Below are 16932 nucleotides of genomic sequence, written 5' to 3'. Positions count from 1 at the left end.
AGTTGCTAAGTATTGAGGTTGTGGCCACTGTAAACGGTTTTATTGTTTTGTTATTGTCATGTTATTATTTGTCATTTGAAATTGTAATTAGCATATTTGTTTAAATTTAATTTGTTATTTGTGCGCTTTAAATTGGCAGTCTTGCTCGACGTGCACCGATGTATATAAATAAGAATTCATGTTATGAAACGCTTTTTCTATGTCAAAAAAACTGCGTCGGGATTAACAGCCTGGGGTTAGGGTCCAGGAAAAAGCCTATTCGAGATGGTTATCTGCATTCCGGGAAGGGATTTATTGTTTCGTAAGCGCACCGTTGTTTCCTCTTCGTTTTCAACCGTTCTTAATTTGGGTCGCGTTTGCTCTCCAAGGTTGTCCTTCTGCCTTCACTGAGCTGCTCGTTCAACCTGAACTAATGCGTACTCGAATGCCGTATCGACGTGCTAAGACTGCAGCGTGGATATTTCATCAGACAATGATTGGCCAACTCCTCAGTTCCCCGGTATACCCGCAGGTGGCGAATGCTGTTCTCGGAATAGGAAATAATAGATCAGCTGGGCACGTAAACCCACGATCAATGGCAATCCCCGGCCCGTGATCCTCTTCGGTTGATGCTGAGTGGGTTGGGTGGATCGAAAATGATTTTCTCTTTTTCGTGAAAATCTGTTTTCCAATGGAACAATGATACGTTAACGCTTTTAATTTCAGTTGCGTTAGCCGAAAATTTTCGTTTCTGCAACGCATTGAAAACAAATGACGCGCTACTTATTTCCGCCTCATTTATTTCCTAGTGCCGTCCCTCGTGTACCTCACCCAACTAGTATGATTAGTGTACACTGTTTGGCTGACTTTTTAACTGCTAAATGATATGTTGTAATGGTGTGAATATGGCGACAAATATATATATTCTTTTCGAATCAAGGGACGTATGACGTAACACTGATATCCAGTGAGGACCCCCCCCCCCCCCACCTTCATAGGCCAATATGGAGGATCAGACAACAATTATCGCCATTGTCGCTCACGTAGGATTCCATTTTTAAATCGAATCGAAATGTGATGTTTACTATCTTTAATGAGCTGAGTTGTGTCGGCGGCGTTATGTTCTTCTATCGGGTACACGATGGGTATCGTGCATTTCATTTATAATTTGGAGAAACAAATGAAGGGTACTGTTCCTCTGCCAGCAAGCCCTGGTATCTCTGTATTTACATTCAAACTCAATCGACTTAATACTCCTGAGTTCTCTTTGCTTATCTTATTATTCCAGAAATGCCGAGTGATGAAAAAATGTCATTTCAAGTTCTTTACTAGAAATTGTCATTTCTTGATATTAATTTCGTCGAAAATTCGTATTGTTTCTCTCCACGAATTTTGCCCTAGTTTTTAAATTTCTATTACGTTATGTTTTCATGTAGTTTATTGCCTGTCATTTGTTAAATCGCATATATATTTATTGCGAAGGCGTGAGAGAGTATCTGGGAAGGTTGCCACGCACATCGCAGTTCGTTTGTTTTCCGACTTTTTCCGCGTCGAATCATGCTTCTCCAGAGTGTGTGAATGTCTTTTCATTTGGTCTTCTCAGATAAGGAGGCACTTTTAACTTCTTATCTGATGACGCCCCGCCATATCGCCGGCAATAATTAAACTTCAATAGATGCGGATAGGACGTAATAAGTGCCTAGATACTTATCTTTGTTCCTATTTGACACTAGAACCGCGGACTTTTCCGACGTCCATCGACCTGCGACCAAGACCAAACGTCACCTATTATTTTCCATTTTTTCGCACATTTGTATGCTTTTTTAATCACTATGCGTACCTTTCTTTGATTTAGGCTCAAATATGTTGCTTATTTGGCTGCTGTGGTTGAGGTAAACAGTCCGTATTTCTCGAAAATGATCAATTTTTGCCATATTGCCAATTTTTGACGTAAATATTTTTCGTTTCTTCGTTGTTATATATCCATTCTCCTTTTGTAATTTTAGTAAAACGATAGCACAATTTGAGATGCATTTATCTCACTATCTTATTAGAGATTAGGGATATGATATTATACTACTCAACTGAATTTGCAAAGAGTAAGATTAGGTATTTATCTGTTATTAGCAAAGTAAAATATATGGCTTTTTCATCCATTGGCCTTCAAATACGGCCCTTCGGATTTATTTTCAATATTGCCCCATTCACATTCAACGTATTGAAAATGAAATTGCTTTTATCAAATTTCCACAAACACTTCCGACCGATGTCAATATCTTTCTTCACATTTCGTAAGGAAACCCGTTGGAAATACGAGATTTATTGAAAACGGTCGTGTGAATAAATAAATATTCTTGTGGAAATTTTCTAGTACCTAAGTTTTGGTTTACAATGTGTGGGGAATTCAACCAGATGGAGCTTGCATCCACCTGTTTATATACCCACGGAACGGTTTCAATCGGAGAGGGCCTTTTTTCCAATTATCCCGACTGCCGTATAAACGGCGACTGGAATTGCAAACATCCAGTTGGAACAGTTATCGAATCAACGTTCATGGCAAATCTCTCTGCATCCCATCGTCTGCAATAAACCTTTCCCTATTGCTTTACTCCGCTGCGACCGCCTCACTGCACGCTGCTACTTCGTCGAACCTTACAACCTATGTTCCATCCTTTTGCCATTTTACTGTTTCGCTTCTTCTTCATCTTTATCTTCGTTTTTCTAATCCTCTATCCACTCTGAACCTTCAAATATTGCTCTTGCCGGTTAGATAAAAATCACCGCTTATTTTTAAATCATTAATAGGGTAGTTTCCATCAACAAAGAAAACGAAATGCATTGATTGCGATTCCTTACCCACCATTAGTCTATTCATAATATACAAATTATTTGGTTATAGAAATCCCAGTTTAGACTAATGGCAATGGTCAATTTTATCCTCATTTCGTCACAGGGGCCTAGTTTCTATGCGAGTAGAAAAGAGTTTTACATCGTCTGAGGTTACCAATGTATGCATGAGGCACAGAGCTCAGGGAAACATGTCTTAATAATCTCCTATTAAAACTGGTTAAGGTCGGAAAGTTTTCCTCGTTTGATAAGGTATTAATAATCCTTATTTAAGCCAAGCGCTACCTGCTCGCAGGGTACTCTGCTACCTGATAGCATCCTGCGTCGTATCAGCGCTCAAAGCCTCGCCCCAAGGTCACCTCACATGCGGCAGCGGGAACCAGAACGACGTCACACGGAGTTTTCCCATCATTCAAACTTATCCGTCGCGTTTTCGCGCGCTTGAAATTTTCACTTTTCGTTTAATCGCGAAAAATAAATATCGTCATTCGAAAATCTAAGAGTGTGTAATGCATACTCCAGGAGTAATAATCTTTCGATTTAGGCAATAAAAAAATAATAGGAAACCACCCTATTGTCGTGAGTTGACAGTACCTATCTGCGTTGTCCACTTTACGAAAAATCATACTTAGTGAGCGCCATCACCCCAGTCTCCCCTACGCTTCGTGTGTCCATCTTTGCTCACATAACAGTTTCGCCAGCTCTGCAGCCGGCTTTTGCAGGCCTTCGAAGTGCGAGTGGTGATATCGACCGTCTTTTGTTCATATCTGTGGGAGTATCCGGCCTCCGATATGGACCAATGAGAAGACGCCCGACTCTGACGGATGTGTATCAAAAAAAGCGGTCGATACGCCCTCTTTCTCTGCCCTGAATCGACCCGCAGAGTCCAGATGCACTGCCGTCGAAATTGTGCAGATGTTTACAGAGATGGACTCGCGCGACGCGTAAATCTCTGCACTGAATCTCCACCACACTAACGAAATAATTACTCAAGGAGATTATCTTCACTCTACCCAAGAGCCTGTTCGTTTCCTACCCTCCCGTGCACAGCATTTTCTTCTAATTCCCCGAGTTCCTTGTCGCTTTCCTCACCCGTGCCGCCCGTCCTGAATGGCATATTTCTGTGTTAAAACCACGTATAAGGTATCAAGAACATCTTATTGCCAAGGTCATTATGATGTCGGTAAAAGCAGCCGCATTCATGATGGGAAAAACTTTTTTAAATCCTTTCGACCTTATATATCGGAAATTCTCCTTGTCCTTTCCAAATCGCGGACTGGAAAAGCACTAAAAAGGCGGACAAAATTTTATTTCGCACTTCAATGTCAGATACCGGTCTAATTTTTGATCCAAAGAAGTCGAAATATGAGCAAATCACCGGATCACTTGCAAAAATTTGTCTTTCCATACATTTAGGTCTCCGTATGAGGATTAATGAAATCCTACTTCGCTTTCGTATCCCTGCTCCCTTTCCAATTGCAACTCCAATCCTGTATCCGCAATATTTTTTTCGCACTCTCTGCTAAAAAAAACTTCCTGTCCGGATAAAATTTCCAAGCAGCTCTTCAAGCTCACTCTCTCTTCATTGCGATCAACTAAATCATTCCTTACTCCCATCATTACTCCGTGGAAACAGGGTGAAGTAATCCCTTCATCCGAAACGCGGGATGGATCCGAAATTTCCCGTACTCTCTCCTTCCAAACCGTCGAAAGTCTTTGTAGCTATAATTCTCTTTCGAGTGTAACCTGTCGGTGCCCAACTTAATCCGTCTAAACTCTAATACTTGAATCTCTTGGTATCTCCGTAAACTCAAAAGCGTGCACTTCAAATGTATTTACGCGTGCGTTTGATCGAGCGTGGCGTTAGGAAGTCAACGCCAATGCCCACCGTCCGAAATCTCTTTATCCTCATCAAGCATCACGATTACCGAATCTCAATTTCTAAGGAACAATTAGATCTACCCCCGGCCAATAAAGAGAGACGTGGGTACCGCAAGGTTCTGTGTTGGGCCCTTTTCCATTCTCTCTCTCCCTGGTGACACCGACGAAGACTCCTTACCCTATGTCTCTGATGAGATAGTAGATAAAGCTTTAGAGGAAATAGATAACCAAACTGACATCAAATCTTATTTACAGGCACTTAATATTGATCTTGAGGCCTTATACGTGACGGTCAGGGACCAGCATCATTGTATGTCTAGGAAAACAAAAAATTATAAAATTGGAATTAAATTCGAGTCTCTCAAGTTGCGTCTCTGCAAGGAGATTCCTGCGGTGACAGACAGTGAATTTTTATTTTCTCTCAATTGACTCACTTTACTATTGATTCATCTCAAGTAACTCCAGTTTTAATCCATCAATAATCTCTACCTTTATTCCATTAAATGTAATCATTCTAACCTCTGCATCCCCGTCACAGATCTTTTAATTACCTACTGTACATTTATTTATTTGTCTATATCTTTCTATGTATATGTTTCCTGTGCTGAGTCCGTGACGCAATCTCAACGGAGGCTCGGGAATTACATCGGTTGAAGATGGGAGTTTTTTCCACAACCGCAGCCTCCGGACTTGACTTAAAATCCTGGCATGCAATCTAACTGGACTCGGTTATAAACATGATGGACTGGCATACGTGCCAATACAATGCTTTTAAAACCATCTCCTGTAAAAGCCCTGGCCCGGGGGAAGAGTGGACCGGATTGTGGTCCAATCCGGGCCGGGTAAAATAAAAAGCTTACAATTAGTCAAGTCTTCGTTTCACAATGACATGGCCGGTACACCGCACACAAAACTTCACGTGAATGCTGCGTCACTGCAGTCGCAGCTACGTCACCGAAGAAAGACGTGACCGTATAACCGCTGAATAATCTTTAAAAACTCGTAAGCTCTTGAAAAATACAAATAATCGGATAATGAAGTAAACACACGCCCTTGTCACCACGAGGAAAATGCACCCCACTGTTGAAACTTCATTTAAGAAGGCGTAATTTCCCACAAATTACTCGGCGTGATTGGTGGCGACAGGATATTGACGCACGAATGTCATTGGAATGGCATTTGTCCAAAGCAAAAGCTGCCCCTCTTGCAATCTCTTTCCTTTCCTCCCCTAACAACCCGATCTCCCTCAGTTCTGGAATAAAAGACTATACAGCATACACCATCATTATCTGGCCAGTTGCACTTGCGCAGTTAATACATAAGTCTCACGTTAATCCGGCAGATATCGGAGCGGAGCACTGCCGGATTACCGAAGGCAGTCTGAAGCTATGTTTTACGGTATACGTGCATGCGTATAATATGTAGCATTATACTCTACATTATAACGTACACACAATTGAAGCGTTAGCGTAAAGTAAAAGTACAATAAAGAAAAATTAAACTTGCATTATAGTACTGAATTGTTTCGTATGAGTAGGTATTCCACTGAACTGTTTGTGCATGCCTCTCCTCTATCAGCAATCACTTCATACTTGCCCATTTTCTGAGTTGGACTCGGCTCACCTGCGAAGCAGACTTCTAGAAAAAGGGTGATTTCCTATATTTTGTCATTGCCTAAATCGAAAGATTATTACTCCTAGAGTACGTATTGCACGCTTTTAGATTTTTAAATGACGATATCTATTTTTCGCGATTAAATGAAAAGTGAAAATTTTCAAGCGCGCGAAAACGCGACGGCTAAGTATGAATGCTGGGGAAAGCCCGTGTGACGTCATTGTGGTTCCCGCTGTCGCCGTTTGAAATTTCAACGCCGTTTCAACCTTGGGGCGAGGATATGTTCGCCGCTCCGATGCAGGCTGCTAGCATGTAGCAGAGTACCGTGTAGCGCTTGGATTAAATAAGGATTATTAATACCTTATCAGCGAAGGAAACTTTCCGACCTTAAGTAGTCAGTTTTAATAGGTGATTATTAAGGCATGTTTCTCGGAGCTCTGTGCCTCATGCATGCATTGGTAATCTCAGACGACGTAAAACTCCTATCTACTCGTATAGAAACTAGGTCCCTGTGACGTCACGTGAAGTGGCATGGTATGGGCGCCAATCTGGCCGTTAAAATGAGGTTAAAATTGACCATTGCCATTCGTCTAAACTGTGATTTCTAAAACCAAGTAATTTGTATGTTATGTTATCGCAATCAATGCCTTTCGTTCTTTGATGAAGGAAACTACCCTATTACCGAGCTACCCGCGTGGTCGCTGCGTGTATAAAAACGCCGGATTACTGGCAGGGCTGAGAAGTGAAGTGCTGCATTATTGAGAGATTAGTGTATTTGCAAATAATGGAGCTATCTGCAATAAGTCATAATAATTTCCAAAGAGATCCATCAGCTCCCCTCCCCGTCGCTCTTAATGAATATTAAATAATGCAAGTTTCGCAATGCCCACCAACCCTAAGCAATATACGATTTCTTATCCTAAATATCTTCAGTTAATAACTCTTTAAGTGCTGGCTGATGGGCACCAAGAACACGCATCTTTCAGACATTAGGGATTACGATCCAAGTATCATGTCTACAGTATACACACCCATGATAGGAGGAGTACACGCAAAATTTTGTAATTTTCCACACCTTATGCAATTACGTCTGGTTATTTTAGCCTCGTGGAGTTTTTATGAAGTCAAAAAAGACGAACAAAATTATTTGCTAAATGGTAGCCCGAAAAAACATCGAAAAGAATCGGTCGGAAAGAGTAAAGTTACGTTTGTCGATAAAATAGACGAATGAATCAAATAATTATTGTTCAGAATGAGTAGCTATGTTTTTTTGCGGAGGGCGCAGGTATGAACGATTCTCTGCTTCAGAAGCAATTTCCTTTGTTCCGAATCGCGTGTGATAGTTTTTCTTCATTCAGGAACTAGGTTACATATTGTACAGTGGCGTCTGTAAAGACATGGACAATTTTCAACCATTTGATGACCATCTCCTATGGAAGCATAGTTCCCGTAGGCCTCATTTAATGCAGCATTAACTATTGGAATTACCTTGTACCTTTATCTGTATGACTGTAATTGTTTTAAAACAAAATATGCAAATGTACAACCAAAAAAATTCAATGACTTTCATGACAATTCCCACTGATTGCACAGGCCAGCAATAAAAAAACGTTTACTGAAAATACCTTATTCTTATGTTTTTAAAGTTGCTGAATCCAAATATGATGGTTTTAAAGTTGTATCCCCACCATTTATTCACATTTTACAGTTAAACTCATGAAATCAAGCAATATTTTTAGAATTAAACAGCTTTTTTATAGTTATAATAAAATTGAAAAAGAAGGTCTAATGAACGAAGATAATGGGGATTACTGTTGATACTTCACCGAGAAGTTAAGCAAGCGATTCATCGCAGAAAGAGCTACACAAGAAGCTTCAAGGAAAAAAGGGAAAGAAAATGTAGACCAATTCCAGTGGACAAGTGAACCCTGTATTATCACGCTGTAGTAAATACAAACAATTTTATGGTGTAACACAGTGTTTCATTGATTTCCCTGTATACCGTATAGGGGTATTAGACTAAATATTAAATACACATTGCTTGGAAACTATAGGTGATACAAAAAAACTAAGGCCAGGTTTGGATTCGGCACATCAAAATCTATAAAGATCAGCTATTAAAATAAAAAAGTTTTCAAACAAAATTTTTTTGTTGGCCTGTGTTACAGCTGTATCAAGAAGGCCCAAATAATTGCCCCAGTAAAATATGTAATACTCTTCCTCCAGTAATGAAAAACCTTACTATCATTATCGACTCGAAAAGAGGAATAGAAGGATCAACAACTTTGCTATTTCCACATAGTAATTTATTGAGACCGACCATGGTTTCGGTCTCAAGTTGTTGATCCTTCTATTCTTGCGATTATGGATTTCCACCAAGTTACGCCCGCTACTATTAATTATACTGAGTTGAAAAGAGCTGAGACATTTTTACCAAGTAATGGTTTAACCATGTGGAAGAGTAACTTGTAAATATAACATCAAACTGATTAAAAATGTATTGCAAGCTACTCTTGGTAATATTTTATGCATGTAATTGACGCGTTCTAAGTTTTTGTTTATAATCGATTGTGAACGATAACATGTAAGTATTATCATGTCCTTTCCTATAATTTGAATTAGTTAACTTGAAATGTAGTCCGATAAACCCAATGGTCTATCTTTTAATGTCATCAATAGCCCGCGAACTGGGACACGTTTTGCGTTTAAGGATCTGTTTTTTTTCGCATTTATTAAGTTGATGAATCCCGTTAATTTGAGCCGTCCACACGCGGTTCAAAATGTCCCCTGTTATCGCCTAGAGACAGCTTCACCTTCAGGGCAAGCGCCACGAATTGGTCTCCGTGAAAAATAATTAATCAGGCCTGGGCTATTAAATATTGTTGTCATTTACTTATTAATGTAATAAAAATCGTTACTTCTGCTCAATCGCCAAATAGTTAAATTAAATGCTTACCATCGTAAGAGCAAAGAAGAGGAACGAAAATTCAATTTTTCCTTAAGATCCACATTAAATAAAAAAGAATCGAGGTCTTAAAAAGTTAAAAAGTTGCCGGGAAGATCTTAAAAATTTCATCTGGAAGAAGGTCATTCTACTCCTTCCTTATTCCCCTACGCTGCTAGATGGATTCCTTCCAAATGTCCGTTTTCTGCTTCCTGAATTCAATTTTGACGTTGCGATTGATGAATTATTCTCGGGTTCTCAGCCAGGTTAATTCTTTCGTATAAGGCGACGCGACGTTTCGTCTATCGAAACGTCGTCTTATCAAAACGTCGGCTTATTATAGTATTCACCAAGAGAAATTAAAATCGTTTATTGACGTTGTGATCTTTTCTTCCTCCGTAAAAGGCTGAGTCCAGCTATTGACCTATTTCCTGCCAAGCACGCTCTTTTGTAAAAGCTTTGTAGACCCCAAATAAACTATTTATGGTCATTCTTACTCTCAGTGGTTTACATCCCAAACACCCAGGCAATGTGTTGACATGGTCTCCCTTACATGACTCCATAGAGTATACTCGGTTGCCTTTCTTAGAGCTTTTTCTATCTTTGAAATATCTGTTTTACTTTGAGAATCCCACATTGACGTAGCATATTTAAACAAAAGACGGACCATGCCCATTTATTTGGTTTCTTTTGTACTCTCTTGTAATATTTCTCATGACCCATACAGTGTTTCATATGAATCTCTGTGTACCTGATCCATATGCCTTCCCCAATCTAGTTTGGATGTGAAATAAACCCCCGATGTGGGAATTATTATCCCTGTTTCTTCTTCACGTGAACATTATTTTTTTTGCTTTTTCTGTGACAAACATCCATTTTTTTGGCCGTATAACTTATGGATAATTTGTCGATGTCATTTTGAAGAGTACACCTGTCTTCACAGTTTTGATCCTTCGGTAGGCCGTGAAACCATCCGGAGTAAAACGAATTTTGCGTATGCTGTAACATGTAAGTCATGAATTGATATTAAAACTGAAGTAGACCAAAAAGACATCATTGCGTTTATCCAGTAACTAAATTTAGGGCATTTTAAATAAACGTAAACGAACAATTTAGGTTTCTAAAACTTTGCATCGATAAAACCTGACCGAATTTCTGTTTTAACTTCCTTTCTTCCTCTGTCCATTCCTTTTCACATTACAATTTCGACTTCACCTTATTTGTGTCAACGAAAAACATCGTTGCTCTACTGTCTGTTTTCATGTATTTCAACTATTTTCGGTTTTTTTCTTTCGACTAAACCGATTCCAAACAGTGTTTCCGAGTTCCATGTGAACCTCTTTCTTTGCGAGGCTGTAAGGTATCGGAATTGAACTCTTAAAATCAACTGATTTGGGCGTTATTTGGTGGAACGATGAAATTTTCATGATGAAACAAAACTCAGTAATATTCCACAAACTTTTATTTTAATTGTCAACTAGTTTCGACGTTTATACCGTCATTATGAAGACTAACTGAGCAATAGCGTACAGCGTCCAGCCTTATATACCCAACAATTGGGTATTTGCTCAAATGGAACAATAGCGTACAATTTCCAGCATTATATATACCCAACAATTGGGTATATAAGGCTGGACGTTGTACGCTATTGCTCTGTTAGTCTTCATAATTACGGTATAAACGTCGAAACTAGTAGAAAGTTAAAATAAAAGTTAGGGGAATAGTACTGAGTTTTGTTTCACCATGAATCTTTCAGGCTTGTCATATCGGAAAAAGGAAAGGTCATGGAAAAGTCAGGGAGATAAAAATCGGGACTGGAAGTTGCATGAAAATGCCGGGGAAATTATAGATTCTAGAATTCAGGGAAAATGTTCAACGGGCGCTGCAAAATGACAAAATTCGTGGATGATGGCGCGGAGCACGACTCTTGACTCAGGCTCCAGGGCTGTGGTTATGAACGGCCTCATGACTTGGGTCGGCGAGACACCTAGCGGCAACCGTTTGTGTCCCCAAAAATTGCCTTGGCTCGTTAAGTCCCAATTGGCCAATATTTGCTTCTTTTTTTTAACGACTGGCTTGCCTTTTGTTTTTTCTTGCAGGGCATGATGGGCTGCCGAGCGGAGGACGGAGGTTGAGTAGTTAGGAGCCGTAGCCATGTCGGGCGACGGCAGCGCCGCGGGCGGCGCGCAGGAGGACTACTCGCCGCCGTTGCTCGCCTGGCTGTTCCACTCTTTGCCGCATCTGAACATCGCGCTGCGCTCAGTCAACTCCACCTTCAACCCGGCGAGTGAAGCGTACCTCGAGGTGAGTTACTTACCCTATTACGTAATAGACTTTTCCCGCTTAGCGTTGACCATCCAATGGACACATTGTGCGATCACTCGTGATCCGTGAGCAGTATGACCAGGGGCGGATCCAGGATTTCTTTCTGGGGGGGGGGGCACAAGCAAGGCCGTATCCAGCATTTTGTTCTAAGGGGCACAAGGATACCTCGTAATACAAAACGAACGCCATGATAATGGGACCGTATTAAACATCTTGCATATATTTTAAGGGTCTGCGCCCCCCCCCCCCCTAGATCCGCGTATGGTGGGAGAGGTCATGACCTGCGTCCGGGGAGTAATGAATACTCCCCGGAAGAGAGGGGTGTTTTTACAGTACTTAGGGAGTGCCACACACTACGATATAATAGAACTCTCAAACTTCTCTTACGTTTGTGACTTGTAACCATGCAAATGCATACATACTCCCGTCATTCCTTTATAAGAAGATAAAAACTCTTAACTGATAAAAATAAAACATTTCTGATAAAATTTGATGGGGGAAAAGGGTTCGTGACCCTCATGACCCGCCCCCCTAAATCCGCCCCTGTGTTTGACTCCACGGAACTGAGGGACGTCACGTCACGTTACTGATTGCTCGCCGGTTGAGCGAACTACGAAATCTAAGGATACTGCAGATAGAGGTTATGGAAGTTTGTCTCGTAGAATATTCATACTGCTACGTATATTTAATGAGAGGGCGCGTTGTAATTGGTTTTCATTAATTACCGCAGGAAGGGGCGATGAGTGCTGTGGGATCCATTTATTTTCCATCAGTATTTGCCCTCGCCAGGAATAGCATTGAAAAGTCATTGGGTCGAGAGATTACGAAGTTCGTTCAATACGTCCTTAGAATCTCCGAGGAATGGCTCTCTTAGTGTAAAAAATCAATGTTGACTGGAAAGTAGCATTCGTGACTAGTCAGCTGTTAACGTTTCAGCTGTATCCATCCCATGGTTTCATATTTTTTGCCGATTTTAGTGAACAACTTTCAATTTTTTATGAAAATGGATAATATTGACTGTGAATAGTAAATAGTCCTTATTATTAGGGGCTCATTTCCCATTGGTGAAATTCCGATCGTTCTACCGTCTTGACCAACTTGATAAATCTGATTTAATGCGCGGTGTGTGATGAGGCATCTGGTGGTCAACTAGAGAATCCTCTATTGAATACGAAGATTAGACAGTCATTGGGTGGGAGGGAGGAAAACAAGTGGTTGTAATGCTGCGCACCGTTTAAACAGGCGCGCTCTCACCGAGTGATCGTGGCGTCATGATCAAGCGATCGCTGAGCAAAGTGCACTGAATCTGTGTCTCTGCCCTCACGTCGTCTCCCAGACGACGCTATCAAACAATGCCCTCCGGCAACGTACATTTCTTTCCCGATGGAAATAAATTTTTTATTTCGTGAAATTCACGTAGACTGATGCCGCAATCCATTCAAAGCGCACGCTCTCCTCCTCGTTGATATTTCCATTTTCAATACCGCTCCATTTCCACATGTGTTGCCAGACTAACTATTAAATTTTAACACGTTGCCACAATTATTACGAGCTATTTTTTTTTCAATTTTATTATGATCAATTTGCTGCTGAATTAAAACGAATTTCCATTTGAACTAAGGCATGTACTGTTCATATTATTATGCATTTTAAGAATGAAAATCTTTGGCTGATATTCGAATCTTAACGAAAGGTTATTGAATCATATATTGCGAGTTAAATGGCTACAGTTGTTTAAAAATAACGCCGAGCCACGCAAATTCAAATTTATTTAGGCGTTAGCCTATAGTATATGTATTTGGAATCGTTAAGATTCGCAGTGGGGGGAGAAGCAGTATTTATGCCTACATGATGATCGCTGGTTTGTCGCTTTCTCCGATCTTTCCTCACGTCATGAAACTTTTTCAGCCTTTTAGCAATGCTACATATCTTTTTAATTGAGAAGTATGGTGCATTATATTGGACGACAATGAATTTAAATGCCATCAAAGTTAGAACTTACCGCGGAGATAGAGAACTAGTTAAAGAACGATTTATTTCCATTCTTAACGCAAACAAATTGAAAAGTAAAGAAAACTTTGTAATTCCTAATAAATATTAATGTACGATCTACATTTCGACGTGTCTGGTTTCATCATCTGATGATTGGAAAACAAATTGAGTAAAATTCCTACAAATATTTTTGGTCCCATGTATCCAATGTAAAATATAGCGTCCTTTTTACTGATGCTTATTTTGCATTTGTATAATAGGGTAGTTTCCTTCATCAAAGAAAACTAAATGCATTGATTGCGATTCCGTACCCACCATTAGTGTATTAATAATGTACAAATTATTTGGTTTTAGAAATCCCAGTTTAGATGTCTATCAATGGCCAATTTTATCCTCATTTGAAAAAGGCCAGATTGGCGCCCATGCGATTCCACTCCACGTGACGTCACAGGGACCTAGTTTCTATACGAGTAGACATGAGTTATACATTGTCTGAGATTACTAATGCATGCATGAGGAACAGAGCTCAGGGAAACATCTCTTAATAATCACACATTAAAATTACCTAAGCTCGGAAAGTTTCCTTCGTTTGATAGGGGAATAATAATACTTATTTAAGCCAAGCGCTACCTGCTAGTAGGGTACCCAGCTACCTGCTAGCAGCCTGCGTCGTATCAGCGTTCAAGCCTCGCCCCAAGGTCACCTCACACGCCGACAGCTGGAACCAGAAATACGTCGAATGGACTTTTCTCATCATTCCACCTGAGCCGTCGCGTTTTCGCGCGCTTGAAGTTTTTCACTTTTCGTTTAATCGCGAAAAATAGATATCGTCACTCGAAAATCTAAGAGCGTGAAATGCGCACTCCAGGAGTAATAATCTTTCGATTTAGGCAATAAAAAAAGAATAGGAAACCACCTTATTATTTTTGACTGACATATAAGCTATCAAACACTAGTCGCTGTCACTTTGAAACGGACAGATCTGCGCGGGAAACTTTCGCCTCCAAGTGTTCCGTAGACGATAAGGTATGGCAATGACCTGCATGGAGAAAATAGCTTCGTTGAAGAGCTGGTCAATTCACTCTGTTCTCATTTCTTGCTATTTAATAAAAATTAACAAGTTATCGTGCAGGGTACAACGTCCCAAGGGAGATCCACTTGAACGCGGTTTTGTTAAATTAAATACTTATCATGGAATTAATTCAAGGTGCATTATCTCTACCGTCGCGCCATCATTCAACATAAGGAGAACCTGCAGTTGTGGTAGTAAAAGTAGCGTAATTTTATGCGTAATAGCATCCTTAAAATACTTCGCTCTTACTGGGAGACTTTGATGTGATGACGTGATTCCTGGGAATCATATGACGAAGTCATTTTCCGAAAGCACAGAAGAAATGTAGGAAAATGTCACGGCTTTCTCCCCATATTTTTATTTATTTATTTATTTAATACAGACCAAAAACAGCACCAGACCAGTTACGAAGTAATCACAATAACAAATACAACAATTAACACAGTAGGTAAACGTAAACAACAATTTAAAAAATAAAATTCATCATTTTTATTACAAACGAAAAACTAAGTATCGTAGTATTCATAATGAGAAGTAGGGGGAAAATTACGATGTAGATGGTGCGAGATAGATGAGGGATGAAATACAATGACCAAAATTGGGAACGCATTTTGAATAGGAATTACTGGAGGGAGGTAGTCTGAATAGAGAAGAGGGTTTAAAGACAGAAAGGCGGGGGTGAAATAATGAAATTCAAAAAGGAACACGAAGCAGGAAAAGACGAAGAAGGTCGGATGATCTGAATTTGCCATTAATTGTATTTATGAAGAGTCCCCCGTGAAGACACGGCGATCAGCGAGAGTTGCATTGCCAAGAGAAGATCCAATGATATGGAGGGAGACGTAACGAAAAGGATTGTGGCGGTAGCGTACAATAGAGATTCAACGGGCGTTCAAGCGACGGAGCGGGGCCCAGATTCGGCTGTAGCATGCAAAGACCGGAGAGACATAGGAAGGTGCGTAGATCAATCAAGTCTGGAAGCTCCCTGTAGCGATATGCCCGGGTTCTAGAGCAGAACGCAAGTAAAGATTCGGCGCAGCATTTCTCCCAGTTAGTGAAGAGTTCTCGGGATCGCCACCGGGTCAGGAACTACATGTCTGCCGACGTTCGATGTCCGACTCGGTCATTGTCCTCAGGGCAGTGAATGATCGTGAACATTCTTAGCACAAAATGAAAAACCATTTTACAAGAATTAAGTCACGAATTCCGCAGTAAAAAAATCGACAAGAAAGAATATTTAGTCGTATCGTCATAGCCAGATACGATTGAACCGTCTTCCGAAATTATAATTTAAGACAGAGTCATAAAGGATATGCTGCCCACTAAAAAAAGTGGTACATCATGAACATAAAATGTCACGGTCATTGGCAGATACTGAGATTTTAATGCCTGAGATACTGATATTTCACAGCCCTGAGGACGATGACCGAGTCGGACATCGAAACGTAGGCAGTTATGCATTTCCTGACCCGGTGGCGATCCCGAGAACTCTTCACTTAGTCCATTCGCCGGGAAAGCACGAAATCTTTCTTCATTTCTCCCAGTCACCGCTGATATCGTTAATCACTTATCCGCGGCCAAAAGCTCTGCAGCACGGTGCCTCCTCTATCACCGGGGGCGCTCTAGGTTGGAGTCCAAATGACAACGATTATTTTCCCTATCGTATTTATTTAAGAATCACTATCAAATCCCAAATACTTATATTTTTGTGAGTCACAATTATGTATATCTCCACTTTCAACTTATTTTATTTATTTTCAATGAGAGGGATACGAATGATTTCATTTTCCGACCACAGACTTGCATGCCACCCGATCCGACTCTACGGAGAACATAATATACGAGCCCCACTATATTTCCAGGTCCGATAGAAGCGATTAATTAAGAGATGTTTTACCGAACGGATAGATAAGGGAATTCGTTTTTTCCCCGAACCATAAAGGACTTTAATAAATGCTACTCCCAACTTCGTAGAGCACTTCATTTTTTATGCGTAGACGGCTGGTTTCCTAACACCCCCTGCCACTCGCCTTTTAGGCGGCTTGCGGGGTATTATGTAGATGTAGATCCGTTAGGTTTACACTTCATTATTCCGCGAGTGCTTCGATTGTTCGCTGGAACTCCTCGAGACCGTAAAGTGTCAACAGATTGTTCAATAAGCTGCGACCCGTGACGCTAGGAATCTCTTCGTTCCCGTATATGCAGCCAGCCTGATCTCCGAGGTAGCAACTGGCTGGGACTGACAATGAACCCTCGGAACGGCAGTTGTGACGTCAGA

The 16932-nt window shown here is 40.6% G+C and overlaps 1 protein-coding gene across 1 annotated transcript in view; it reads left to right on the top strand.

The window, feature by feature from the left end:
• LOC124171715 (protein tweety-2) overlaps nucleotides 1–16932 on the top strand; it is a 124110-nt gene that overhangs the window by 17320 nt on the left and 89858 nt on the right. Inside the window, exon 2 of the mRNA XM_046551015.1 lies at nucleotides 11365–11569. Coding sequence (XP_046406971.1) covers nucleotides 11420–11569 — 150 coding nt within the window. The 5' untranslated portion in view covers nucleotides 11365–11419. The remainder of the gene's footprint in view (nucleotides 1–11364; nucleotides 11570–16932) is intronic.

This window comes from Ischnura elegans, chromosome 1 (genome assembly GCF_921293095.1).
Source record: "Ischnura elegans chromosome 1, ioIscEleg1.1, whole genome shotgun sequence".
In the NCBI taxonomy this organism is placed as follows: Eukaryota; Metazoa; Arthropoda; class Insecta; order Odonata; family Coenagrionidae; genus Ischnura; species Ischnura elegans.
Note: the sequence above shows the minus strand (reverse complement) of the source record. Positions and strands in the feature narration are given on the sequence as shown.